Raw genomic sequence first — 26,301 nt, forward strand, 5'->3', positions numbered from 1 at the left:
GATGTCTGTGGTGACTCTATAGGATCCCTCTTTTTTTGTATTACTCATCTCATCATCCTCACATTACAATACTCATCCAATCACTCACTCCTCTTCCCTTATTGGTCCTGCTTCGATCAACCCTTCCCCCTTAATAAAGACTCTCGCTCCAGAATCATTCAACTTAGATACTCCTTCTACGCCCATCTCTCACAACTCTTTCGACTCCAATTCTGCTTCTTCAAAAAATCACACGATAAACTCCTCTGGGACTTCTTTCAATCCTCCAATGACCCCTACCTACAATCACTCCCCTACAAACTATGGCTACCCAACAGCCGCTTTAAGTATAATTTCATCAACCGTCTCGGCAATCGTGAACTCTTCATCTCACACACCGTTCATGATATCGACCTCATCAAACGCGTCAAATCCTCCAGACTTACAAATGTCAATTACCTCCTCGATCAAGAAGAATTCTTCGTCTATTGCGTCTCCGATAAACTCATCCTTAAATACCAACTCACACCCATCTCCAACACCGAGCAATACAAAGAATGCATCCTTCTCATCTCCAAACAACGCAAGTTCAAGTTCTGGATCGAATTTGACCTCTTCCTTGAACTCTGGCTTCTACGCTCCTTCGAACTCACATACTCTCATTCCCCTACACCCTTCGAAGATACTAAGTATCACACCAAACAACATTCCTATATTTACTCCGAACCCGGTTGGGTATACATCGACTTCAATGAATGCCAAGAAATCACCGCCCCTCTACACATCTTCACACATTCCTCATATCGACAATTCCTACTTGATCTCTCCCCTACTTGATCTTTTGCTTGATCTCTTACTATATTTTTGAGCATATTGTTTAGGTTTCAGTCTACTCCTGCTCATACTTCATCATTCTATGCTCTCTTTTGGTCTATTCACCTCATTTGTCTCGCGATCCCTCCTTAATCAGAAATACGTATATATATACAACCTTTAAAATAAGACCCTATCGTCAGACATCCTCAATTCTCTTCCCCACCAATTAAAGTGGGCCTATGTGACAATTGTTTTTCAAACAACCTTACCATTCTCGTTACTATTCATATCCATTCTTCAAGGGGATCACAACGGCATGTGAACAAAGCTAACATGTCTTTTTCTCATTACTCTCATCTGTTTTTAGTATCCTCCTACTAACTCTTGACCATCCTATGCTATACTTCTAGTCTTATTTAGGGGGTAGCCACTTACCCCCCTAAAACAGAAATATACATATATATACATCTAATCAAAATAAGACCCTCAAAGTGGCTACCCCCTCCGATATAGGGCGCCCAGCAGACAGTTTCTCGTAACAACTTAGTAGTATATTAACATAATTAACCAACGAGGGAATGAACGAGGGAATGAGCAATTTTTCTTGGAAGATCAAAAGAATATTTTGAAAACTAATCTCATTCTGAAAATTAATCCAATGAACTTTATTCTCCATTCCCTCGTTCATATTTGTTTTTGTTCAAATTGTAACCATAATTTACGTTGTCCTTATCATTGAACTATCTTCTCCCACGATTTTATATAAACGGTTCCCTCCTCACTACCTCGTCCTCTCTCGCTTTCCTACCTACATGCACACTAAATACTCTCAATGGTATGCTCTCCCTCTCACTACATCTATCCCATCTCCCCCAATTCACCCTCACATCCACCCTATATCTACCCATGTCCCTCCTCAATAAATTCAACCATACATATACATCCCTCATGTATAAGTATATCACTATCGTCCTCCTAAACGTCTCATCATAGTCCTCATCAAATTCTGTATACCATTGCGTGTACATATCCTCCTCCTCATACATCCTGAAAATACCTCCTTCAGATCATACAATCGTCTCAGATCATCCATCGCCCTCTCCCTCGTCATCCCCCTCCTCTTAAACACTCCATTATTCTCTAGTATTCTCAGTGGCATGTCCATCAGAAGACTGTTCTTCTTCTGTTCCCTCTTCTTCATGAAATTGTAACTAAAACCATACACCTCCTCCTCCAACTTATACACCATCCTCTCTATCTCTTCTATCCATGACTCTAGATATCCCTCTATCAACTCCTGCGCACAATCTGGTAAATTCAACAGATCTATCATTCTCTATACATATATACTCTCATTTCTCCTTAATTATTGTTAATCTTTCGGGATATATACAAATTCTAGTCTATTTCATACATTGTCGCATTTCCGCTATTACGTTTCCTATTTCTATATAATATATCTCCAAACGTAATAGCGGAAATGCGACACCCTTTCACTAAAACCACCTCCTGCCCTCCTTCAAACCTTTTATTTTATTCATCATCTTCTGCAATACCATCACTACATCCTCCATCGTATTCTCTAGTCTATTCTATACTATTGACTCATTTTGGGCCTATTTTGGAATTCTATATATATACTCAAATGTATCTGTCCACTTTCACTTCAACCACCTCCTGTCCTCCTTCAAGCCCTTTTATATGATCCTATCTTCCGCAATACTATCCCGACATCCTCCATTGTATTCTCTAGTCTATTCTATACATTGTCGCATTTCCGCTATTACGTTTCCTATTTCTATATAATATATCTCCAAACGTAATAGCGGAAATGCGACACCCTTTCACTAAAACCACCTCCTGCCCTCCTTCAAACCTTTATATATATCCAACCCTTCCGCAATACCATCACTACATCCTCCATCGTATTCTCTAGTCTATTCTATACTATTGTCTCATTTTGATCTATATATAGGAAGTAAGAAACGTAACAGGTGCATTCTGTCCTCCCTTCAAGCCTTTTATATGATCCTATCTTCCGCAATACTATCCCTACATCCTCCATCGTATTCTCTAGTCTATTCTAGACTATTGTCTCATTTCCGCTATTACGTTTCCTATTTCTATATAATATATCTCTAGACGTAATAGCGGAAATGAGACACCCTTTCACTAAAACCACCTCCTGCCCTCCTTCAAGTCTTTATATATACCAATCTTCTGCAATACCATCACTACATCCTCCATCGTATTCTCTAGTCTATTCTATACTATTGTCTCATTTTGATCTATATATAGGAAGTAAGAAACGTAACAGGTCCATTCTGTCCTCCCTTCAAGCCTTTTGGAATGATCCTATCTTCCGCAATACTATCCCTACATCCTCCATCGTATTCTCTAGTCTATTCCATACATTGTCTCATTTCCGCTATTACGTTTCCTATTTCTATATAATATATCTCTAGACGTAATAGCGGAAATGCGACACCCTTTCACTAAAACCACCTCCTGCCTCCTTCAAGTCTTTATTATATATCAAACCTTCTGCAATACCATCACTACATCCTCCATCGTATTCTCTAGTCTATTCTATACTATTGTCTCATTTTGATCTATATATAGGAAGTAAGAAACGTAACAGGTCCATTCTGTCCTCCCTTCAAGCCTTTTGGAATGATCATATCTTCCGCAATACTATCACTTCATCCTCCATAGTTAAAACACTCTATTATCTTCAGTGTGTTTTCTGCTATCTTCATTGTGTAATCATAATAATTTACACGTGTGTTTTCGAATGTAAACTTCTTTCTATCCCCTGTCTCAACCAATTCCATTTGGAATAGTTTCGACAACAGGAAATTCAATTTCGATATTGGTTTCTCGGCATCCTTATTTTTCTTGAGTTTGAACTGGATATAGAACTCATAATACATACTATTTATCTCTTTCTCATGCATCTTGATGTTTTTGCCTGATATGATCTCATCCTTATCAAACCTATGAAATCTAATATCCAATATATCTATGATCCTATTAATCATCCTTGTTAACTTGTCGTTTTCCAAGAACTTGTTTATAGACTTGATTATGTTCTTCTCTTGATGATATAGCTGTATCAATGATGAGACTATATTAAAATTAATGTTCTCATTGTTTACAGACTTATATGCCTTCTCAATGATCTTCTTATAATCTTCCACATCCATACGATGTAGATATATGTCATAAATATATACTAAGAAAGCATCTCTCTGTTCTTTCTCTTTGTCCTTCTGATACTTCAAATCATTGTTGATGTAGTCAAAGTAGTTGTAATTGTATACCTTCAGCAATCTAGAATGGTGATCGAATCTGTCACTGTTGTTTATTTCCTGTTTTACGGTTACCATCTCTACACCATCCTCCTGATCCTTCAAAACGCAGTATATCTCTTCATGGGTTCTAATGCATCCTTCCTCTGTAAACCTATTTCCAGGTTGTTGATTCACTTGATACTTGAAACACTCTATAAGATAGGGTTTTTGAACATGATCTCTCTCTGTATTGTTTATCCTAAGGTTGCGGAACATCTCCTTGAATCTTTCTTCCATGTTGCAATTAGACTCCTTGCTAGGATGCTTTACATGCTTGAGATAGTCCTCTGAAACCACCTGACTCCTGAATTTTACATAGGTGTGTTCAAAGTCTGGGTTTCTCTTATAATAGATATCAATGTTCTGATATCCTTCTGAATCTGTCTTCACATACCTGAATCTATGCAACGATTGGAATATGGTGTTTGTACGGATAAAACCATTGGGAACACTCCCAAACTCATCCAACAATATTACCTTCTTGGTCCAATAATTTTCAGATTCCTCTGAGAAGCCCGTAGTTATAGTAAAAGTATGAAGACACACATCTATGTTGTGTTCACTTATCAATCTTGGATTCTTGATGTACTTTTTTTGTTCTTCTTTATTATCCCCTGTGATTATGAGATGTTTGATGGCATGTTTATTGAATTCCTCTTCAAACCGTTGCTTGTTGCACTTGAAGACCACCACCCCACATATCTTATGTCCATTCTTCACATCCTCTATAATGTTTTTCAAGAAGTACTCTGATACATTGTACCTTTCTCTGTCAATATTTTTAGAGTATCTACGTATATCACAGCGCAGGTTGTATCTCTGCTTGAAACGGATATCGTCTGTATGATAGAAATCTACCGGTTTGTTGAACCTCTTCGACAGATCATATAGAAAATCTACAGAGGCCCTGCTGAATCTAAATAGAGCTTCCGCAAATATTACCCTCTTCAGATCACTATAGGTGAATAGATCATTCAACACATTAACTATTTCCTCTCTCACATTCTTGTTCTTTCGCTCATCGGTTGTTGGATTTACCAATGAATTGGTGAGCTCATCTAACTCATCTATTATGATATATTCGTAATCGAAGCGTTCTAACTTGCTAAGGGATTGGATAGAGATAATAAGACGTCCTTTCTTGAAGCGATCAGGAACTGTTATGTCATTGTACAGACTAAATGTTTGGAGCCATTTCTCCATCATTATCCCATTCACTCTTGTCTTTAGAGTGGTTGCTAGATTTATGTTGGACACTATGATCAGAACATTATCTTCGCGGTTCATTATATCTTGGAGCATGTATTCGGTCTTCCCAAATCCCATTGAGGCTGATAGAGCAATGAATGTCTTATCTGACTCTATCTTCTCTCCAAATGAGGGATAAGGGAGCACATTGAACCTTTCCTTGATATAATCTAGACTGACTGTTGTGTTCCTTGGTAGGTTGTGTCTGTGCCACGATGAAACCACATTCTCATCATACAACTTGGCAATCATTACAAGACTGCCAATTGGATCTGCCCATTGTAATGTAGACTTATGAAGCATGCTGTTTAGTCTTGACAACATCTCTTGTAGGGTCATGTTCATTGAATCTGGACTGCCTTCCCTAAATGACTGTAGCAAACCATGTAAAGAACATAACTTTGTTTCATATAAGGACATTATGTTGTTTCGATGTATCTCCACATCATCCGTTCTCATGGTTGGACACAGTCTCTCTAGCTCCTCGATCATCTGTCCTTTTGACAGGCTCCCATACCTCTTGACCTTCAATTCCTTACACTTGTTCAGGAGTGTCACCTTGTTCCATGTTAGGTATTGACAATGATTTACATAGGCCTGATGGGTCCATTCTGTCATGAGTGATAGAAACACATCAATCCTATCTTCATATTTGATGTGGACAGAGCCCTGTAAGTCATTGAACAATTCCTCAGAGGTTTCTGTCAAGAAGTTAGTGACTGTTAAGATTAACTTCTTCCAGTTATATGTGTCGATCGAATTTATATCATTCTTGATAGTCTTTATCACGAACATGACAAAGTGTTCATTAATATCTGGCTTCAATACATGTACATTGTTGTTCAATTGTAATGTCTCATTCACACGCCTTATAGGAACTATCTTCAAGGTCTTCTTTTTTTCACTCAATATACTCGGATCGAATTTAGAGAATCTATTTGATTCTTCATATTCACCTACAAGGTATTTGTAGAATGGTTCTCCTCGTGGTTTTACCGCTCTCTTTATTGTAGGTGTTATGATGTATCGGTTGTTGTGGTAGATCATCTTGGATTGGTTGATAAGCCTGAATTGTTGATGCTGTTTGTAGATTGCCATGTCAATGACATTCTTCTGAAGACTTGGTAGATGTCTCTTTATCTTCACCTCAAAATCTGTTACAGGCACCTCTATTATCTTCATTAGGTCTCGACAATATCTCCAATCAAGGTATATTGGGAGTATCACATGGTAAGACAATTTGTATCTTGCTTCCGCATGCTGTCTGCCACTCGATTCACATATGATTACATCGTCAGCATTCAATCCTTCAATGCCCAATTCAACTGTCATAACGTCTATGCTGTTCTTGGCGAACTCTATGATCTCATCTAATAGAGGATATTGGCCTTCTGATTGCATCTTCTCATATTCATTGGCCTTCTCTTCATCCTCAACCATTATGTCTATATCAATTGGCAAACCTGTGTTTCTGCCATGTTTCAGGATCTCATATAGATTCAGGTTTTGGTCTATCATTGGATTCTTGTAATCTGTAACACAGAACTCCTTTGTGACTTTCTTTTTGAGATCATTTGCGTGAATATTCTTCTTGTCACTGCTTAGAATGATGCTTGATCTTCCAAGAGGGTTCTCTTGGAAGAGTTTCCCATCTTTTATCTGACCATACCATTTCTTCACATGATCTGTCTTTTGTGACATTGTTTGATATGTTTTTTAAATTCAAATACTCATTTATTCTTTAAGTATTTTTACGCATCTTGAAAAACAATTTAAGCATAATTAAGATATTATATTATATACAAATGGAAACACCTACCTTATCCCCTGAAGAAATCAAGAAAATCAAAAGGAGAGAGTATCAGCGTGAATATCAGAAAAACTACTGGACTGATAGAAAAATTGCTTATCAAAAAGCATACCAAAAAAACTACCAGCGAGGGTATCAATTACAATATCAAAGGACTCATCATACTACCTTGCAAAGGTATCATAACAAGACCCCCGAAGAAAAACAACAGGTCATCGAATACAACAAACAGTGGTTACAACAATTGTCTCCTGAAAAACAACAGGAATACAAGGATAATCATCGTGAAGCCTCTCTCAATTGGTATCATCAGAACAAAGATGAGATCAATCGAAAGAGACGCGAAAGATATCAACAAAAGAAACTACTACAGAATTCCTAATTCTTGTTTTTCCATTAAGCTATCCATTGCTTAATATTTTACACGATCACGTACCAAGCTTTTAGAAAAACCTTGACCAAAATATTCCATATGATACCTCTATATCACTCTTTAAATACTATACAGGCATGTTGTGATCATTCAACCAAGATATCAACTATCATCTATATGGCGTTTGAAGAGATCATATAGAGACATATATGGATCTTGTACCAAGCATTGTGTATTTATGTGTCAGTCTAAGCGCGTTCGGGGCGCTCCCCGATAGCTCTCTTCTGCTCCTGATACCTCTCACGTCTTCTTGCCTTGATCCGTTCCCGTTTTACAGGGTCTTCATATTGCTTCCTGTTGCCTTCCTTGACTCTCTCTCTGAATTCTTCATCTGCTTTGTACCTATCATTACGGTAACGTCTTAGATAGTCATTGATTCTTTCTCTGAATTCTGGATCTGTATTATATCGAGTCTTGTTATACTCTGCAATATAATCATAAATCTCTTGTATTGTCCCATCCTCTTTTCTTCGTTGTAGATAGGCTTTGTTGTATTGTCTCATAGCTTCTTTCTTGTCTTCCGACATCCTCTTCTCTCTATATATTATACATTTTCTCTTTATATCCAACCTTTACACGATCATGTACAATACACAATATCACTGTTCTATAGCATTCTCTTTATATCATAAAGGTACGTTGTGATCATTCAACCAAGATATCTACTATCATCTATATGGCGTTTGATGAGGTGATATAGAGACAATATATGGATCTTGTACGAGATGTTGTGTTATGTATTCATGTAGGCCTTACCTCAGTCTTACCTCAGTCTTAGCGCGTCCGGGAGGTCCCCTGTATCACACATCATCCTCATAACAAATTGATATAAGGAATAAACGAATATATATAGGTAGGTAGGTAAGTAAGCAATGACTTCTAATAAACCCTCCCCTTTCGACTTTCTAGGCCATCTTGTATATGATGCCCAAGATCTCAAAAAGTTCAATCCCTCTTTTTTCTATGGATGTTCCTCCAAAGGTGTCCGACAAATCATCATCAAACAATCTATCCCTCAGTCTGAATACTTCTTCGGACTTCTCACTAAGAATATCTGGAAGCAGTTCGACGCAGACTATAAGAAGGCCAAGCTCCTTCTCTCCCAACGGTGGGTCCTCGAACATGTCCCTAACATGATAGATCAACCTACACCTGTCCAAGAACAACCCGAACCTGTCAAAGAACAATCCGAACCTGTCAAAGAACAACCCGAACCTGTTGAGGAGCAGACCGTCACACAGTGTGAGCCTGCGCCACCTATCATCGAGCTCAAGGATGAAGAGAAGTTCAAGGATGATAAAGGAAAGTGTCTTGAGATTGAGGTCAGAGGGGAGAGAGAACATAATAAATGCTTCTTCAAGGTTTCGGATGTATCCAGAGCATTCAAGATGGATAATATCCGAACTACTATTCTACATGCTGATAGAGGATATGTTGAAAGAGTTCATTATAAAACGTTTATTACGGTGCTCAATGAGCACACCACCGAACAGAATAAAACGAATACACCGAATAAAACCTTTCAGAAGAGGCTCTTCCTTACATACAATGGCATGTTGAAGGTGTTGTTCTCTTCTAGGAGTGGCAATGCTGAAAATTTCCAAGAATGGGCTTCAAGGATCCTCTTTACGGTCCAGATGGGAACTATTGAACAGAAACAGGAATTGGCATCTACTATGCTTGGTGTAAACATTGATTCATTCAGGGAGTTCTTGAGTTGTGGGATCACACCCGAGGTGTCATGCTTGTATTTGATAACTCTGGGATATGTCAAGGATGTGAGAGATGATATGGACATCCCTAAGAGACACAAGGACAATGCCATTGTTTGTAAGTTTGGTATAAGTAATAATATAGATCAGCGTTTGATGCAGCACAAGAGGGGGTTCAAGGACATCGAGAGAATGGATATGAGAGTTAAATGTTTTGGATATATAGATAAGACGTATACTAGTAAGGCAGAGACGGAATTGAAACATGAGTTGTATGATGGTTTGGTGGCGGATGAGGAGATATCTGTGAGATTGGAGTATAAGAAGCATACGGAGATAGTGGTATTGACACCATTACAATTCAAGCATGTGACACAGAGTGTGTATCCGAATCTTACAAAGAGGTACGGTCAATCAGTGGCAAGATTTACGCAGGATATAGAGGAGTTGCGTAAGGAACTTGAACGACAGCAAGTGGAGCATAAGAGGGAGCTTGAGCAACAAGAGAGAGAACATAAGAGGGAGCTTGAGCAACAAGAGAGAGAACATAAGAAAGACCTTGAACAACATGAGAAGGAGATGGAACATGTACGAGAGAGACATGAACTGGACATACAATTGCGGGTTGAACAGGAAAGGAATAAATCACTGACAATAATATCTGAACTGAAGGATACACTCTTAGCTATGTATAAAGCTTCACCTAAGATTCCCTTTTAGAATCATGTTTTCTTCACACGATCACGTACCAAGCTTTTAGAAAAACCTTGACCAAAATATTCCATATAACACCTCTATATCACTCTTTAAGTATTATATCAGCATGTTGAGATTATTCAACCTAGATATCACAACATGCCTATATTGTACTCCAGAAGCAGTGATAGAGAGTATCATATGGATCTTGTATGAGGTATTGTGTGTGATTCATATAGGCCTTATTGTGTCCTTCACACGATCACGTACAATACACAATATGACTCTTCTATATACTTCTCTTATGATCATATACAAAAATGTTGAGAATACAAAAATTAGGACATTCAACGAATATGTATAGAGTAAAAGAGCGGTACATAGCAGCATGATATAGTGTTGTACGAGACATTGTGTCTGCCTGCCTAGGTCTAAGCGCGTTCGGGGCGCTCTCCCCGACAATAAGCGCGTCCGGGGGCGAAGCAACGAAGTTGCTAAGCTTAGGAGCAAAGCTCCTTCGCATCCCCGGGGCGCGTTCGGGGCGCTCTCCCCGATATGTGTTTTAGAATAAATGTCTATAGGAAGCATTCAAGATCACTTCAAATCATTCCACAAGTCTATGGATGATCTCTTGTTTATTCTAAAGGGTGTTCAACCGCGGATATTGGATAGAATTGATCGCATATATTATATAAATTTGGATAAGAGGATTGATAGGAAGGAGCATATAGAGAGGGAGATCCGAGAGATACTGGATGAGGATCTAAGTAAGACGGTGAGGATACCTGGAGTGATATATGATAAATTTGGTGGGAGATTGAGGGTGCGATAGGTTGTAGTATGGCGCATAGGAATGCGATAAGATTAGCGATAGAAGAGGATGTGAGAAATGTGATAATATTGGAGGATGATTTTAAATTTGTGTGTGATCGTGATAGATTGAAGTGTAATTTGGAGGGTTTTATGTTGAGATATGTGGATTATGATATGTTGTTGTTTGGAGTGAGTTCACCGGAGGTGGAATATGAGAGAGAGTATGAGGATTTTAAGAGGATAAATTACAGTCAGACGACATCAGGGTATATGTTGTCGAAGAAGGGGTTAGAGAAGATGAGGGGTGTATGTGAAGTGAGCATAGATTCTCTCATTCAAACTAAGAATGTATCGAAGCATGCGATAGATATACAATGGAACTCGATAATGAGAGAGGGGGAGGTGTATGTGTTTCCGTTTAGGGTTGGAAAACAGATAGAGAGCTACAGTGACATTGAAAGCAGATTTGTCTCATATGGTGTTTAGACCTTCTTTAAATCGTCTATATTGGTCTTTCCACGATGTCTTCACACGATCACGTACAATACACAATATCACTCTTCTATATACTTCTCTTATGATCATATACAAACATGTTGAGAATACAAAAATTAGGACATTCAATGAACCTGTATGAAGAACAAAGATCATATATAGGAGCATGATATAAAGTTGTACGAGACATTGTGTCATTTGCATCCGGATGAAAGCGCGTTCGGGGGCGAAGCAACGAAGTTGCTAAGCTTAGGAGCAAAGCTCCTTCGCATCTCCCCGATAGCTATCCCCGACCCCGACCCCGATTCCGGGATATAAGTCTATTTGCTAGAACGAGATATTCGAATGGTATTTTCTCATGGATGGTGTGCTAAGTGATTTTGAATACACAGTTCATTTTTACCATCTTGTATAAAAATTATAGAATGTAAGAAGCAAAACAATCATGCTACAAAATAGTGAATGATTTGCATATAACTACAGAGAATGATGAAGCTGAGATCTGTTGCGGATCTTAGCGGCTAAGACGGTCCGAGCCACATTTGCTATAGCACTTTTACTCATTATAAAGCATTTTGTAACCATTTGTAACCGTTTTAGGTAAAAGTGATCACGGTCGTTTAGTCTTCCCTCAACCAAACACCTACACAACCAACCCGCAACACCCGCTCTACCAACACCAACAGACAGATACACAATGGCCCCTACCACCATCAACACCGTTATCTCCATCATCACCTCCGACTTCCAGGATGTCATCGACAAGAAGGAGCTCATCCAGGTCCTCAAGACCAAGCAGGCCGAGATCAAGAAGGAGGCAAAGAACGCCAGAGCCGACAGGCCGCCCACTGCCTACAACGTCTACATGTGGGAGAAGATGAAGTCAGAGGATCTAGCCAACCTCAAGCCCAAGGAGAGGATGTCCGTCATCTCAAAGCAATGGAAGGATGATGCCGAACAGTACAAGGCCGACAAGGCGTGGTATGACCGCGCCTCGGAGGAGATGAGACAGGAGAAGGATGCGAAGAAGACAGAAGACAAGGACACATCCAAGGATGCCGAGAAGGAAGCCAAGAAGGCTGAGAAAGAGGCTGAGAAGGAAGCCAAGAAGGCTGAGAAAGAGGCTGAGAAGGAAGCCAAGAAGGCTGAGAAAGAGGCCGCTAAGGAAGCCAAGAAGGCCGCTAAAGAGGCTGAGAAGGAGGCAAAGAAGGCCGCTAAAGAGGCCGAGAAGGAGGCCAAGAAGGCCGCTAAGACTAAATAGAGTGTGAACTCATACACTCGGGCATATAAAGGAAGATAATCCTTTTTATGCTTTCATCATATTTCCTTTCATGATACTAAATGTATTTGTAGCAATCTGTTTCAACTCAAAGCAAAAGTGATCACGGTCGTTTAGTCTTCCCTCAACCAAACACCTACACGACCAACCCGCAACACCCGCTCTACCAACACCAACAGACAGATACACAATGGCCCCTACCACCATCAACACCGTTATCTCCATCATCTCCTCCGACTTCCAGGACGTCATCGACAAGAAGGAGCTCATCCAGGTCCTCAAGACCAAGCAGGCCGAGATCAAGAAGGAGGCAAAGAACGCCAGAGCCGACAGGCCGCCTACTGCCTACAACGTCTACATGTGGGAGAAGATGAAGTCCGAGGATCTAGCCAACCTCAAGCCCAAGGAGAGGATGTCCGTCATCTCCAAGCAATGGAAGGATGATGCCGAGCAGTACAAGGCCGACAAGGCGTGGTATGATCGTGCCTCGGAGGAGATGAGACAGGAGAAGGAGGCAAAGCAGACAGAAGGCAAGGACACATCCAAGAAGGCTGAGAAGGAAGCCAAGAAGGCCACCAAGGAGGCCGAGAAGGAAGCCAAGAAGGCCATCAAGGAGGCTGAGAAGGAGGCCAAGAAGGCCGCTAAAGAGGCTGAGAAGGAGGCAAAGAAGGCCGCCAAAGAGGCCGAGAAGGAGGCCAAGAAGGCCGCTAAGACTAAATAGAGTGTGAACTCATACACTCGGGCATATAAAGGAAGATAATCCTTTTTATGCTTTCATCATATTTCCTTTCATGATACTAAATGTATTTGTAGCAATCTGTTCCATCTCAAAGCAAAAGTGATCACGGTCGTTTAGTCTTCTCTCAACCAAACACCTACACGACCAACCCGCAACACCCGCTCTACCAACACCAACACCAACAGACAGATACACAATGGCCCCTACCACCATCAACACCGTCATCTCCATCATCTCCTCCGACTTCCAGGACGTCATCGACAAGAAGGAGCTCATCCAGGTCCTCAAGACCAAGCAGGCCGAGATCAAGAAGGAGGCAAAGAACGCCAGAGCCGACAGGCCGCCCACAGCCTACAACGTCTACATGTGGGAGAAGATGAAGTCCGAGGATCTCGCCAACCTCAAGCCCAAAGAGAGGATGTCCGTCATCTCCAAGCAATGGAAGGATGATGCCGAGCAGTACAAGGCCGACAAGGCGTGGTATGACCGTGCCTCGGAGGAGATGAGACAGGAGAAGGAGGCGAAGAAGACACAAGGCAAGGACGCATCCAAGGAGGCTGAGAAGACAGAAAGCAAGGAGATCGAGAAGGAAGCCAAGGAGATCGAGAAGGAAGCCAAGAAGGCCGCCAAGGAGGCAGAGAAGGAGGCTAAGAAGACCGCCAAAGAGGCTGAGAAGGAGGCTAAGAAGGCCGCCAAAGAGGCCGAGAAAGAAGCGAAGAAGGCCGCCAAGGAGGCTGAGAAGGCTGCTAAGAAGGCCGCTAAGACAAAATAGAGTGTGAACTCATACACTCTGGCATATAAGGGAAGATAATCCTTTTTATGCTTTCATGAGTGTTGTCATTTATAATTGTACACATCTAAGGATGTATGTAAAATAAAAAATAGTGTGTATAGTTGATAATAACTAAATGATGTCATAGTAGGTTTTACATTCTTCACAATCCATGACAAACCTTTCATGTAAACACATCATGGGTTGAGAGCTAGCTTGAACATTGCTTTTATTCTGATTTTTTATTTCGATACAATCCTTGCAAGCAGAACGTCTTCTATTGTGTTCACATATAGCTCCACCGCCACACTCCTTACATCTAGTCCTAAGCCTATCATGTTGACATAAGGAGCCACCACCGCAATCTTTACAAACTACCCTTCGTTTATTATGCTGGCATATTCCCGCACCACCACAATCCTTGCATTCATATCTATATCTGCCATGTTCGCAAACACAACTGCCACCACAATCTTTACATCTGTTGAACCGTTTGTTGTGTGGACATATATATGTGCCATGACATTCGCTACATAGATTCTTTTGTTTGTTGTGTGGACATATTCCAGAGCCACCACATTCCCGGCAAAGAGTCCTGATCATTTTGTGTTGACAGATAGATCCACCACCACAATCCTTGCATCTGTTCTTGATTATGTTGTGAACACATATTCCACTGCCACCACAATCCTTACATGTGCGCTTCATCCTTTTATGAATACATATCTCGCTGCCACCACAATCCTTGCATCTGCTCCTGATCCTGTTGTGCTGGCATATTGAGCTGCCACCACATTCCTTACATTTAGCTTTTGCTTTATTATGTTGGCATATTCCTTTGCCGCCACATTCCTTGCAGATGTGCCTGACTTTGTTGTGAATGCATATTGAACTGCCACCACATTCCTTGCATCTATTCTTGATCCTGTTGTGCGGACATATTGCGCTGCCACCACAATCCTTGCATCTGCTCTTGATCCTTTTGTGAACACATAGCCCACTGCCACCACAATCCTTACACACATTCTTGATTCTATTGTGAACACATATTGCGCTGCCACCACATTCCTTACAGATGGTGTTGATCCTGTTGTGCTGACATATTGCGCTGCCACCACAATCCTTGCATCTGTTCTTCACTCTATTGTGAACACATAGCCCACTGCCACCACATTCCTTGCATACAAATTTCTGTCTCTTGTGTGGACATATAGCAACACCATCACAGTCCTTACACTTATGCTTATTCCTATTATGAATACACCTCATGTTTTGTTTCTAGTAAGATGATGGTTCTATTTCTAAAGTCATTTTTTAGAACAATAAAAATATACCTAAAATACATGCTTTTTTTCATTGAGAGATATGTTTGTAGAACATAGATGCCGAAATAGAATCTGGTGGAATGTAGTGATATAATATGAAATTGAAGAAGCCTGAATAATTTATATTTCGAGCATCATCCCATATGATGCGATCGTTGAAGATGATCTCAAAAGTGAATATATCTGCGTCTTGTTTTATAGATCTCCATACACTCTTTGTCTCTTCAGAAGAATGTAGAAAGAATGTAACATATACCTTGTTTGTTACACCAGATGGTTCATTTGGTTTGGAAGTTATATCTTCTATATCTAGATTCATGCTCTTACAGATCTCTTTCATAATCAAACAGCATCTATCAAGGGTCTTGAACGCATCCGTCCATTCTTTCAATTCTGGATAGAGTGGAACAAGATCTCTTGTTATCCGTTCATACTCAATACAGTTTTTTTGATATTCTTGATAGAATGACAGTATATTCAGAACAGGCAGAGACATTGTTTGTTGTGTCATGCTCATAGTCTAGCATATAATCATTTTTTACTTAGAATGATGATAACATCATGTCCTTATATCATCTCATCATTGAAGAATTGTTGAATGCTCTTACATTCCTTGCAACGATATTTCATTCGGTTGTGCGGACAGATGGAATTGCCGCCACAATCCTTGCAACGACATTTTATTCGATCGTGTTTACACAATGACGCTCCACCACAGTCTTTACATATGCTCCTTACTTTATTGTGTGAACATATGGATCCACCACCGCAGATCTTGCATGTGCTCCTTATTCGATTGTGTTGGCATATAGATCCGCCACCACATGCCTTGCATGTGCTCCGTCGTCTATTGTGTTGACATATTGATGATCCACCGCACTCTTTGCATCTTGATCTGAGCTTGTTGTGTTCACATATTGATGATCCATGGCACTCCTTACATACACTTCTACGCCTCTTGTGTTTGCAGATAGATGATCCTCCACAATCCTTGCATCTATTGATTATGCGTTTGTGAGGACACAATGATTTACCCCCACAATCCCTACAATATTTTTTATTTCGCTTGTGCTTGCATAAATATTTTATCTGGCACTCTTCACACTTGTTCTTTATATGATTGTGATGGCAGAGTAAGAACGATTGGCACTCGTGACATTTCTCTTTATGTCTATTGTGTGGACACATCAACATGTGAACATTCATTGCTAAACAAGACCTAGAGCAGCTATTTTAGAGATGTATCAATAAAGATAATGAACATAACTTTTATGTATTTTTGTACAACCTTCAATGTATTTGTAGCAATCTGTTCTATCTCAAAGCAAAAGTGATCACGGTCGTTTAGTCTTCCCTCAACCAAACACCTACACAACCAACCCGCAACACCCGCTCTACCAACACCAACAGACAGATACGCAATGGCCCCTACCACCATCAACACCGTTATCTCCATCATCACCTCCGACTTCCAGGATGTGATCGACAAGAAGGAGCTCATCCAGGTTCTCAAGACCAAGCAGGCCGAGATCAAGAAGGAGGCAAAGAACGCCAGAGCCGACAGGCCGCCCACTGCCTACAACGTCTACATGTGGGAGAAGATGAAGTCCAATGATCTCGCCAACCTCAAGCCCAAGGAGAGGATGTCTGTCATCTCCAAGCAATGGAAGGATGATGCCGAGCAGTACAAGGCCGACAAGGCGTGGTATGATCGCGCCTCGGAGGAGATGAGACAGGAGAAGGAGGCGAAGAAGACACAAGGCAAGGACACATCCAAGGCGGAAGCCAAGGAGGTCGAGAAGGAGGCTAAGAAGGCCGCCAAGGAGGCTGAGAAGGAGGCTAAGAAGGCCGCCAAGGAGGCTGAGAAGGAGGCTAAGAAGGCCGCCAAGGAGGCCGAGAAGCAGGCCAAGAAGGCCGCTAAGACAAAATAGAGTGTGAACTCAAACACTCGGGCATATGAAGGAAGATAATCCTTTTTATGCTTTTGTCTTACAATTCCTTGAATGATATCAAATGTATTTGTAGCAATCTGTTCTATCTCAAAGCAAAAGTGATCACGTTCGTTTAGTCTTCCCTCAACCAAACACCTACACAACCAACCCGCAACACCCGCTCTACCAACACCAACAGACAGATACACAATGGCCCCTACCACCATCAGCACCGTTATCTCCATCATCTCCTCCGACTTCCAGGACGTCATCGACAAGAAGGAGCTCATCCAGGTCCTCAAGACCAAGCAGGCCGAGATCAAGATGGAGGCAAAGAACGCCAGAGCCGACAGGCCGCCCACTGCCTACAACGTCTACATGTGGGAGAAGATGAAGTCCGAGGATCTCGCCAACCTCAAGCCCAAGGAGAGGATGTCCATCATCTCCAAGCAATGGAAGGATGATGCCGAGCAGTACAAGGCCGACAAGGCGTGGTATGATCGCGCCTCGGAGGAGATGAGACAGGAGAAGGAGGCGAAGAAGACAGAAGACAAGGACACATCCAAGGAGGCAGAGAAGGAGGCTAAGAAGGCTGAGAAAGAGGCTGAGAAGGAGGCTAAGAAGGCCGAGAAAGAGGCTGAGAAGGAGGCTAAGAAGGCTGAGAAGCAGGCTGCCAAGGAGGCTGAGAAGGAGGCTAAGAAGGCCGAGAAAGAGGCTGAGAAGGAGGCTAAGAAGGAAGCAAAGAAGGCCGCTAAGGAGGCCGAGAAGGAGGCTAAGAAGGCCGAGAAGAAGGCCGCTAAAAACAATAAGTAATATTATAAAACATTGGCATAGACAAGGAGAGTATGATCTTCTTTTTATGCCTTCACAACAAGAATGAAAAAAAACACACTTATATTCTTCAATTTGTAATTGATGCTATTTATGAAGACAGAGTTTCATTCTCAACATGTTCCATAAATTCTTGAACATTATTCTCTCTGTCTAATTCTTCAATGAGTTGTATTGTATTGATATTGTTGTGTTTCTCTTCATATGTATTCCAAAACTCCAATAGCCTTTTCTTGAGCGGTGTTGGCGTGCGATTCGGCAATACGGAATATTTGTGTTGGATTGACCAACGACTTATATTGAAGAATCTACAACATTGTGTGAGTTGTTTTTTTGATACATTATAGATGTTAGAGATATCTGACTTCTTCATGTCCATCATAGCTATAAGCGTATCCTTTGTTATTGGAATGTCAATATAGTCTTTTGATCGCAAAACATAACATCTTGGAGAAGGAATTACATCTCTCATATTTGTATGAGACAATGATGATATGTTCTTATGTTGGTTCAATGCTTTGTCCATTGTTGTATGGTGAAAATCTGAAAATCAATCATCATTTTGATTCACATCTTGCCTATGGCATAAGTGATATAAATATTTTTTTGATAAGAGAATTCAAGAATTATGGTAAGATATTATTGTCTGTATTGTGGATACAACACGCCACGCCATTATAGCTTCAAGCGCCATTATAAGCGAAAGACGCAATGTGTGGAGATCTTATGGAACAAACCGAATCCAACCGGGATTGTGAATGAATTTGGCAAGGAAACTATCTTACACATATCTGAGATATTCTTCACAAGATGTGTCAACAACTATGCGAAAGGATTCAGAGATCTCTTCACCAAGATACACTTTGACAATCCTGCCAACAACAACATTCGCGCTGGCACTATTGATAGTGATCACATTGAGATCTTGAGGGATGGCCAATGGAGATCATGCCATGAGAAGGATGTGTTTGCAGATATTATATCACGATACAGGTCAATGCTCCTAGATTTCTATCGAAACAATGAGAACATGCAAAAGATAGACCATGATAGAGAGAAATATGAATACATCTCAAGCATTGAATACAATACACAAGAGTGTAGCATCATAGAAAAGTTGCTCTCTCATGTCATGAAGCAATCAACACAATCATCTAACTAAGAATAAAAATAATAGAGATATGTCTCATAGCATTTCAGAAGATTCTTTGCTTCTTCCGTGCCATCTTATATGTATCATTTTCTTTCTCGAGACTTTCATTGTCCTCTGCCAACAAACGGACATGATTCTCCAATCCTCTTGTCTTTAGAAGCAGATCAGAGTTTTTCTTATCGAGTTCTTTCATGGCCTTTACCTTCTCATCAAATTGCTGGTTGAGTGATTCATTTGTTTTAGAGATCTGTGTGTATTTTATATCAAGATTGTGTATCTTTGCTATCAATCGCATGCGCTCTTTGTTTAGATCATGTAGACTCTTCTTGAGCTTATCATTTTCTTCAACCATGCGAGCATTTGTTTCTTCAATCCGCTTTGAGTTCTCAAGTCTGTTGAAAAGAGATTGATTCTCATATGATACCGCTAACAATCTGTTGTTGGCTTCAGTGCTGTTCACTCTTAGTTGTGCACACTCCATGCGCAAACCTGTTATATCCTGCTTGAGCTTCTTATTCTCTTCCAATGTTTTCTTGAGCTTCTTATTCTCTTCCATCATAGTCATATTTTTTTCATGGAGTTGCTTTATGATGTTGTCCTTTTGATAGAGTTCATTTGATGTCCTTTTATTGCATAGGTATTTGTTAGATGGCACCTGTGATTGTGTGAACTCTTCCAATGTCTTCTTCAGCTTTTTGTTCTCTTCAAGGATCTTGGCATTCTCAAGCTCCATTCCTTGTGTCCTCTCATTCAATTCTCTTATATGCTCTTGCGATTTAGATGCTGCAGTGTTTGGTTGATCCTCATTGCTTTCTTGTTGCGATGCCAAAAGACGGTTCGACAGATTTGCGTTCAATATACAGACATTGTACAACTTGTTGTTGAACATGTTCCTTTCATTCTGTAATCTTGTTATCTCTTTCTTGAGCTCGTTGATATCTTCATCCTTGTTCTTGTTATACAGGTCAAACATCTTGACCTTCTCCTTCAGAATCATTATCTCATCACTTTGAGTGTCCATATCAGATTGCCTAAACTATAGTGATATAGTCCAATCATTTTTATATCCATCTGTATTCTTTTGCTGTCAATGAGCTCTTGAATAAAAATGAATGTGTATTATATATTCAACACAATATCAATCAATGGATCTGAGAGACCTTATTGAATCCAAGGACTTCTTGGAAGAATCTATAAATGAAACAGACATTGTCATCAAGAGCATCAAGAAGGATGATCTCGTGTACATTTTCCGAAACATCAATGACAATGCCACAGAGAAGTTAGAAGATGATCGAGAGCGATGCAAATTCATGATATACAAGCATAGGACCTATACAGACAGGTATATAAGGAATGTACATTTGCTGATCAAGAAGCTGTTGGAGCATGACAGATCTCTCTTCAAGGAATTGCCTGAAGAGCACGTGATCCAAATCTTTGTGTATCTCAACTATGATGAATCATATCACAATGAGTGTGTCGAATTCATCAAATTGTTCGAGGATGATAAGGATTGGTTGGAAAGATTCATTAGGAAAGATACCTATGATCATTGTAAGCTTCCTATATTCGATACACCAGTGGATGTAAATGTGTATCTTCTTGTGAGAGCCATGCAATATGATGCCTTGTTGTATGATATCGATCATTGCCATCATATCACTCTGTACAATGCGGATTCAATTCTACAGAGATTGAGGGATCTATCTAAATTGAAGAAGAAGAACACCATCTTCATGAAGCGCCTGAGGTTGCTTATAAAGATCTTAGACAAATTACAGAAGAGGAGCGAGGTTTGTATGGTAGGCAATCTAGAGCATTATGAACGAGAGATTGAGATATTTGACGCGTCAAATCCATCACTCATGAAGAAAAAGAGCGATGGTTTCTTCGATCTGACTTCTATGGTTGACTATGATACCATAAAAAACTTGTAACAAAAAACATATTCATATGTCTTATATTTTATTGTCTGAATTTATGGATGAAACATGTCGGGGAGCGCCCCGAACGCGCTTTGACTGAGGTGAGGTTGACATAACATCTCGGGGAGCGCCCCGAACGCGCTTTGACTGAGGTGAGGTTGACATAACATCTCGGGGAGCGCCCCGAACGCGCTTTGACTGAGGTGAGGTTGACATAACATCCTTTGCGGACTCATATCATGTTCCTATGTATTCTTATTCTCATACCTGTGTGCTATGTCGTTGGTATAAATTTTCCTAATATCTCTTTTTTAGGTCCAGTCTCAGAAATAACATGATTTTGGTGTACATCATAAAAATTATACTAAAGGTTTTTGTAAGGATTTTGCCTGTTCCGGCATAAAAATGAAGGAAGGATGAAAGCCATACATCAACCAATCGCTACACACACAACCAGTTTATCAAAGACCCAATCCATCTCAAGACCAACAGACAATGTCCACCATGAACTTTCAGTCCATCATTGCTCTCATCAATGAGGAGTTTGATGATGCCATCGACAAGAAGCAACTCATCCGTGCCATCAAGACCAAGGAGACTGAATTGAAGAGGGCAGCCAAGGAGGCAAAGGCAGATAAGCCTCCTTCAGTGTACAATGTGTACATGTGGGAGAAGATGAAGAACCTTGATCTTGGAGACATTGCTCCAAAGGAAAGGATGTCATACATCTCGAAGATGTGGAAGGAAGAGGCCGATCAATACAAGGCCGATAAGAAGTGGTATAATGCCACATCAGAGAAGATGAGACAGGACAAGATCATAAGACAAGCGGACAAGGATGCCAAGAAGGCTGAAAAAGATGCCGAGAGAGAGGCTCAGAAAGAAGCGAAAAAGGCTCAGAAGGAAGCAGAGAAAGATGCCAAGAAGGCAGATAAGAAGAAGGAGGCTGCGAAGGAACCTGCTGTAGATTCCGAAGCAGAACCTGAAGCAGAACCCGTGAAGAAAGAAGTCAAGAAGGTTGCCAATCAAGCAGCCAAGAAAACAAAGAAATAATCATATCGATGTAAGAGATTATGTGTGATTGTGTATAACTAAAGTAATATTTTATAATTTTTATCATTGTTCAGCATTAGATTCATATCTTATCTTTATCTGATATGTAGGATTCAACACTCCAATCATGTGTGTTCTGCCATCTGAGTGTGATGTAATAGACAATCTCATCATCTCTTGATCTCACAATGAATGTATTGCCATTCTTTATATCTTCATTTACACTCTTCATAGCGAGTCCATCTGCTGTTATCTGGTCTATGTAGAATTGTTCTTTGCTCCACATGATGTTCAAGTCAACAACCTCGGAGGCGGGCTTGCTTTCACGCTTCTGAACAATTCACTGACGAGTCCCGCCGCTGCCAGTTACTACGTGACGGTCAGAGTCCGTCCGACAGCCCGGGTGCGGTAGGCTGTTCAAGATCAACTCGCTCTAGCATTCAATCCCGGGCCGATTTTTTAGCCGCAACTTGAGGGCCGGGCGGCCCGCAATCCCGGCGTTCCGGCGGCCCTCATTCCGAGGGCCCGATCAGGATGAAAAGATTAATAACGGTGCTGGCAGAAAAGGAGTCCGAAAAATGCTTTCGCCGAAAATAACAGAAAAGGCTATGATATGACAAGGAGAAACAATACTGATACCTCATGGTCAAACGGTCAACCCTACTTCACAGAGTCAAGTTCGTCCGATTCCACTGCCTTCAGTCTCATACTAGTAGCCGTGTTGACCCGCGGCCGCGAGTCCGATGAGGTCACGCTTGCCGCAGTGCACTCCGACAAAGCTACTGATGAGTCAGTATGACCGGGCACTGCGGCACTGCAGTCCTGCCATGATGGCCTCAAAGACAACAGTAACGGTTGAGTAACGGTTAGTGAGGACACGAGGACCCGGCGCCTCCCTTGTTCGAAGACGGTGGGTGCGAGAACTTTATTGAGGGGGTGGGGTATAGAATGTCTAGGGTACTTTTATATGAATCTTGTGGTATACAGACGGGGTGGTATGATCAGTGAGTTTGGGGTGAAGGGGGGTGGGTGTGAGGCGATGGTGGAAGGGCAAAGAAGGCAGGAGAACGCATGGTAGTAGTAGTGAAGCCGGCGACGTAATGGGTGGAGAAGGACGGTAGGGGGGCAGAGGAGGAACAAGAAGGGTGACGAAGCAGAGAAGAAGAGCAAGATGAGCTGATGAGCAGGAGCAGGAGCTCATTGAGGAGCTGAAGGAGTAGATGAGCTGATGAGTTGTACGAGGCGGTGGAGGAGGTAAAGGAGTCAGATAGCTTTGTGGAGTGGCTCAAACCTGGAATTCTTGATCAAATATTGGCTCATGATGCTTTCTGATGACGCAGTTTACCTTTATAGAATATGGCACGAAGCCGAAGCCGAAGCCGGAGTGAAAGTCGCAGTCGCAGCAGGAGCAAAGGGCGCAGAGACAGGTCAGACATTCCTTGTAAAGTTTTTCAATATGTAATGTCTTCCCTGCCGCGCAGGAGGCGAGGTCGTCCTGCAGATGACTACGGGGCCGGCAAGGACTTTGACAAGGAGCATGAGAGAAGGTTCGGGAGATTTGCAAGCTTGAAGCCAAGTATGAATCTTGTTGAGCAGCTCCCGTGATTACCGAGGTGACTATCGCCGTGACCGAGAAGAGAGGGAACGTGGACGAAACAGAAGCAGTGAGACACCATGCTTGATGCCGATCTCCATTCGAACCCTCACCTCCTGTTCCAGAGAGTAGGAGCAAGAGCAGGAGCCGATCCAAAGACAGGAAACGGAATCGAGATCAGAGCAGGAGCAGGTCGAGGGACAGGAGGAGGGACAGAGGTGGTCCTTTCATCTCTTGTTGGCTGGGATATGACGCTTTCTTCTGTGAAGGCGGAAGGCGCAGGAGAGACAACAGACCTGAGGTACGTGACAAGGGATTAGTTGGACTGAGATGGCTCACTTTGTTCTAGCTGGATGAGTTCGGCCGTGTCATTGACTACTCGAGGGAGAGGAGTGTTTCTCCTGACAGGGACCGTCGCAAATTCGACCCCAGGAGGTGATTTGTCGGTCCTGTCCTCCCTTCTCCCAACCATCTCCCCCCCTCGTTCCTCTTCCCTTTGAGCCGTACATTGATCTCAAGGTTTCAGCATTCGAAGATCCGAATCTCCGGATCGGGACATTGAGCCAGAACCTGCCAAGGAAGTCGATGCCCCCAACCCCTTTCAGGTGGAATCTATCTTCACTGAGTTCGATGCATTGACTGCAGTGAAGGTCAACGAAGATGATGATCCGGAGACAGCAGCTGCGAAGATGGAGATGGAGATGATGGCGAAGATGGGCATCCCGGTAAAGCATGAGAGTGGTGCTGTGTTATTACTGATGGCTTCTGAAAGGTTGGCTTCGATACAACGAAAAACAAGGGTAATGTGCAGTCGGACTTTGACGCTGTACAGGCATGACCATTTCGGTCAACGAGATGCTTTCCTGACCTTGTCTTCTTCAGGGTTGTGTCCGAGTGAAACCACAGCGACAGCCTCGTCAGTACATGAATAGGAGGTATTCGTTCTTCACAGCATCCTTGTTTCGTTTGCTCACTTTTTGTCAGGTGCGGATTCAACAAACCCCTACCAGCAGAGCACACGAGGGCAGTGAAGGGCGTTGGCTCTTCGCAGTATGAAGGAAGCAATGTCACCTGGTAGATCCTCGCTACAGGCAGCGGTTCTCTGGTTTTTCTTCTTGGTGCTGCTTCACGTTCTGCTGCCTCAGGTAGCAGCAAACAGTGGCAGAATAATTCTGTATCAAACTTTGTTGCATAAATCGTTTTCAAGATAAATGCTGTTTGAAACGCCCCGGTTGCCAAGGCTTGTAGCAGCAAGCCTTCAAGCCTGACTACACTTGAGTTGCGGGCCTCGGAGTCGGCGACTCGACCGGAGTGAACCTGTGGTCACTGCGGCATGGCATGACTCAGTGACTGGTGACAGGACTGGTGAGCTGACTGGTGAGTGAACCCTCATTGTAGGGTTGGCCCGACTCGCAATAAATCTGTAATTTTGTGATATGTTCTATGTGCCGATACAATAAAATCAACAATAAATATTCTGAGGCAGGCTTGAATTACACGGCGCTTTCTCTTTTCCCCTTCACAAGGTTTATAGGATATATACTGATGGTCACAAAGGCTGTTTCACCGAAAAGGCATGGCGCGGGAACGGGAAAGGGGAGGTAGGTGAAAGACGGAAAGGAGACCACGGGAAGAGCTGACGTGTCCCGTTGACAGAGATGAGATGAGATCCTGCTGCAGTCTGCAGGACAGGAAGGATGTCATCAGAAGCAGTGGAAATGCGCCTGCCTGTCAGACCCGTGAAATGCAACTCCGCGACTTGAAGTAAGTTGTCTGGGAAACTCAGAGATCATGCGGATTGTCAACGTTGCAACCGGAAAGCCTGCCAAACTACTCATTGTATTGATACTTCTGTCAAATATTCTTTTTAGCCACAGGTGAACAAGGTGTGTTTGATTGCATGTGATTGACCTTATACCAACAGCATTCCATGCGATCCAAACTTCTATTCAAATGACGTCACTTGCGAACAATGTCCATCAAATTCAATCTCAGAAGCAAATTCTACAAGCATTCTTGACTGCATATGCGACGCGGGGTACACAGGGCTGAACGGGTCGAACTGCACGGCGTGTCCAGCGGGACAGTACAAGGCGAGCAACGGGTCATCGCAGTGTGCTCCATGCTCCGCAGGTACCTACAATAACGCGACGGGGGCCACCGTCTGCTCGGGCTCGTGTGCTGAGACCTTCACGTCACCGGAGGGGAGCTCATCAGAAGAAGCCTGCGGCTGCGTACCCGGGCTGAGTCCGGTCAACGGAACGTGCACGTCATGCGAGGCGGGCAAGTACAAGGACGAGCTAGGGACGGCCACGTGTACTGCCTGTCCTGTCAACTCCAC

At 42.0% G+C, this 26,301-nt stretch overlaps 11 protein-coding genes across 11 annotated transcripts; 8 read left to right on the plus strand and 3 right to left on the minus strand.

Annotated features, from left to right (window-relative positions):
* Positions 1 to 5,737: 5,737 nt before the first annotated feature.
* Positions 5,738 to 7,097, minus strand: GUITHDRAFT_133296 (hypothetical protein; the record flags this gene model as incomplete). The annotated part of the gene is made up of 2 exons (XM_005839800.1): positions 5,738 to 5,768; positions 5,914 to 7,097. The coding sequence occupies 2 exons, from the start codon at positions 7,095 to 7,097 to the stop codon at positions 5,738 to 5,740; spliced, it is 1,215 nt and encodes a 404-aa protein (XP_005839857.1).
* Positions 7,098 to 12,052: 4,955 nt separating this feature from the next.
* GUITHDRAFT_101331 (hypothetical protein) lies at positions 12,053 to 12,616 on the plus strand (the record flags this gene model as incomplete). The annotated part of the gene is made up of 1 exon (XM_005839801.1): positions 12,053 to 12,616. One exon carries the CDS (start codon positions 12,053 to 12,055, stop codon positions 12,614 to 12,616), a length of 564 nt encoding a protein of 187 aa, XP_005839858.1.
* A 208-nt stretch (positions 12,617 to 12,824) lies between these two features.
* Positions 12,825 to 13,355, plus strand: GUITHDRAFT_101332 (hypothetical protein; the record flags this gene model as incomplete). The annotated part of the gene is made up of 1 exon (XM_005839802.1): positions 12,825 to 13,355. The coding sequence occupies one exon, from the start codon at positions 12,825 to 12,827 to the stop codon at positions 13,353 to 13,355; it is 531 nt and encodes a 176-aa protein (XP_005839859.1).
* A 214-nt stretch (positions 13,356 to 13,569) lies between these two features.
* Positions 13,570 to 14,145, plus strand: GUITHDRAFT_101333 (hypothetical protein; the record flags this gene model as incomplete). Its single annotated transcript, XM_005839803.1, has 1 exon — positions 13,570 to 14,145. The coding sequence occupies one exon, from the start codon at positions 13,570 to 13,572 to the stop codon at positions 14,143 to 14,145; it is 576 nt and encodes a 191-aa protein (XP_005839860.1).
* A 1,892-nt stretch (positions 14,146 to 16,037) lies between these two features.
* GUITHDRAFT_64627 (hypothetical protein) lies at positions 16,038 to 16,658 on the minus strand (the record flags this gene model as incomplete). The annotated part of the gene is made up of 1 exon (XM_005839804.1): positions 16,038 to 16,658. One exon carries the CDS (start codon positions 16,656 to 16,658, stop codon positions 16,038 to 16,040), a length of 621 nt encoding a protein of 206 aa, XP_005839861.1.
* Positions 16,659 to 16,891: 233 nt separating this feature from the next.
* Positions 16,892 to 17,401, plus strand: GUITHDRAFT_101334 (hypothetical protein; the record flags this gene model as incomplete). Its single annotated transcript, XM_005839805.1, has 1 exon — positions 16,892 to 17,401. The coding sequence occupies one exon, from the start codon at positions 16,892 to 16,894 to the stop codon at positions 17,399 to 17,401; it is 510 nt and encodes a 169-aa protein (XP_005839862.1).
* A 210-nt stretch (positions 17,402 to 17,611) lies between these two features.
* Positions 17,612 to 18,214, plus strand: GUITHDRAFT_101335 (hypothetical protein; the record flags this gene model as incomplete). Its single annotated transcript, XM_005839806.1, has 1 exon — positions 17,612 to 18,214. One exon carries the CDS (start codon positions 17,612 to 17,614, stop codon positions 18,212 to 18,214), a length of 603 nt encoding a protein of 200 aa, XP_005839863.1.
* A 1,214-nt stretch (positions 18,215 to 19,428) lies between these two features.
* GUITHDRAFT_133298 (hypothetical protein) lies at positions 19,429 to 20,406 on the minus strand (the record flags this gene model as incomplete). The annotated part of the gene is made up of 1 exon (XM_005839807.1): positions 19,429 to 20,406. One exon carries the CDS (start codon positions 20,404 to 20,406, stop codon positions 19,429 to 19,431), a length of 978 nt encoding a protein of 325 aa, XP_005839864.1.
* A 124-nt stretch (positions 20,407 to 20,530) lies between these two features.
* On the plus strand, positions 20,531 to 21,325 carry GUITHDRAFT_133299 (hypothetical protein; the record flags this gene model as incomplete). The annotated part of the gene is made up of 1 exon (XM_005839808.1): positions 20,531 to 21,325. One exon carries the CDS (start codon positions 20,531 to 20,533, stop codon positions 21,323 to 21,325), a length of 795 nt encoding a protein of 264 aa, XP_005839865.1.
* Positions 21,326 to 21,808: 483 nt separating this feature from the next.
* Positions 21,809 to 22,366, plus strand: GUITHDRAFT_101338 (hypothetical protein; the record flags this gene model as incomplete). Its single annotated transcript, XM_005839809.1, has 1 exon — positions 21,809 to 22,366. The coding sequence occupies one exon, from the start codon at positions 21,809 to 21,811 to the stop codon at positions 22,364 to 22,366; it is 558 nt and encodes a 185-aa protein (XP_005839866.1).
* A 1,318-nt stretch (positions 22,367 to 23,684) lies between these two features.
* On the plus strand, positions 23,685 to 25,038 carry GUITHDRAFT_101339 (hypothetical protein; the record flags this gene model as incomplete). The annotated part of the gene is made up of 9 exons (XM_005839810.1): positions 23,685 to 23,793; positions 23,848 to 23,913; positions 23,963 to 24,030; positions 24,086 to 24,152; positions 24,230 to 24,261; positions 24,310 to 24,395; positions 24,487 to 24,685; positions 24,843 to 24,895; positions 24,945 to 25,038. The coding sequence occupies 9 exons, from the start codon at positions 23,685 to 23,687 to the stop codon at positions 25,036 to 25,038; spliced, it is 774 nt and encodes a 257-aa protein (XP_005839867.1).
* Positions 25,039 to 26,301: the final 1,263 nt, after the last annotated feature.

The sequence above is a fragment of the Guillardia theta genome (assembly GCF_000315625.1).
Source record: "Guillardia theta CCMP2712 unplaced genomic scaffold GUITHscaffold_7, whole genome shotgun sequence".
NCBI lineage: Eukaryota > Cryptophyceae > Pyrenomonadales > Geminigeraceae > Guillardia > Guillardia theta.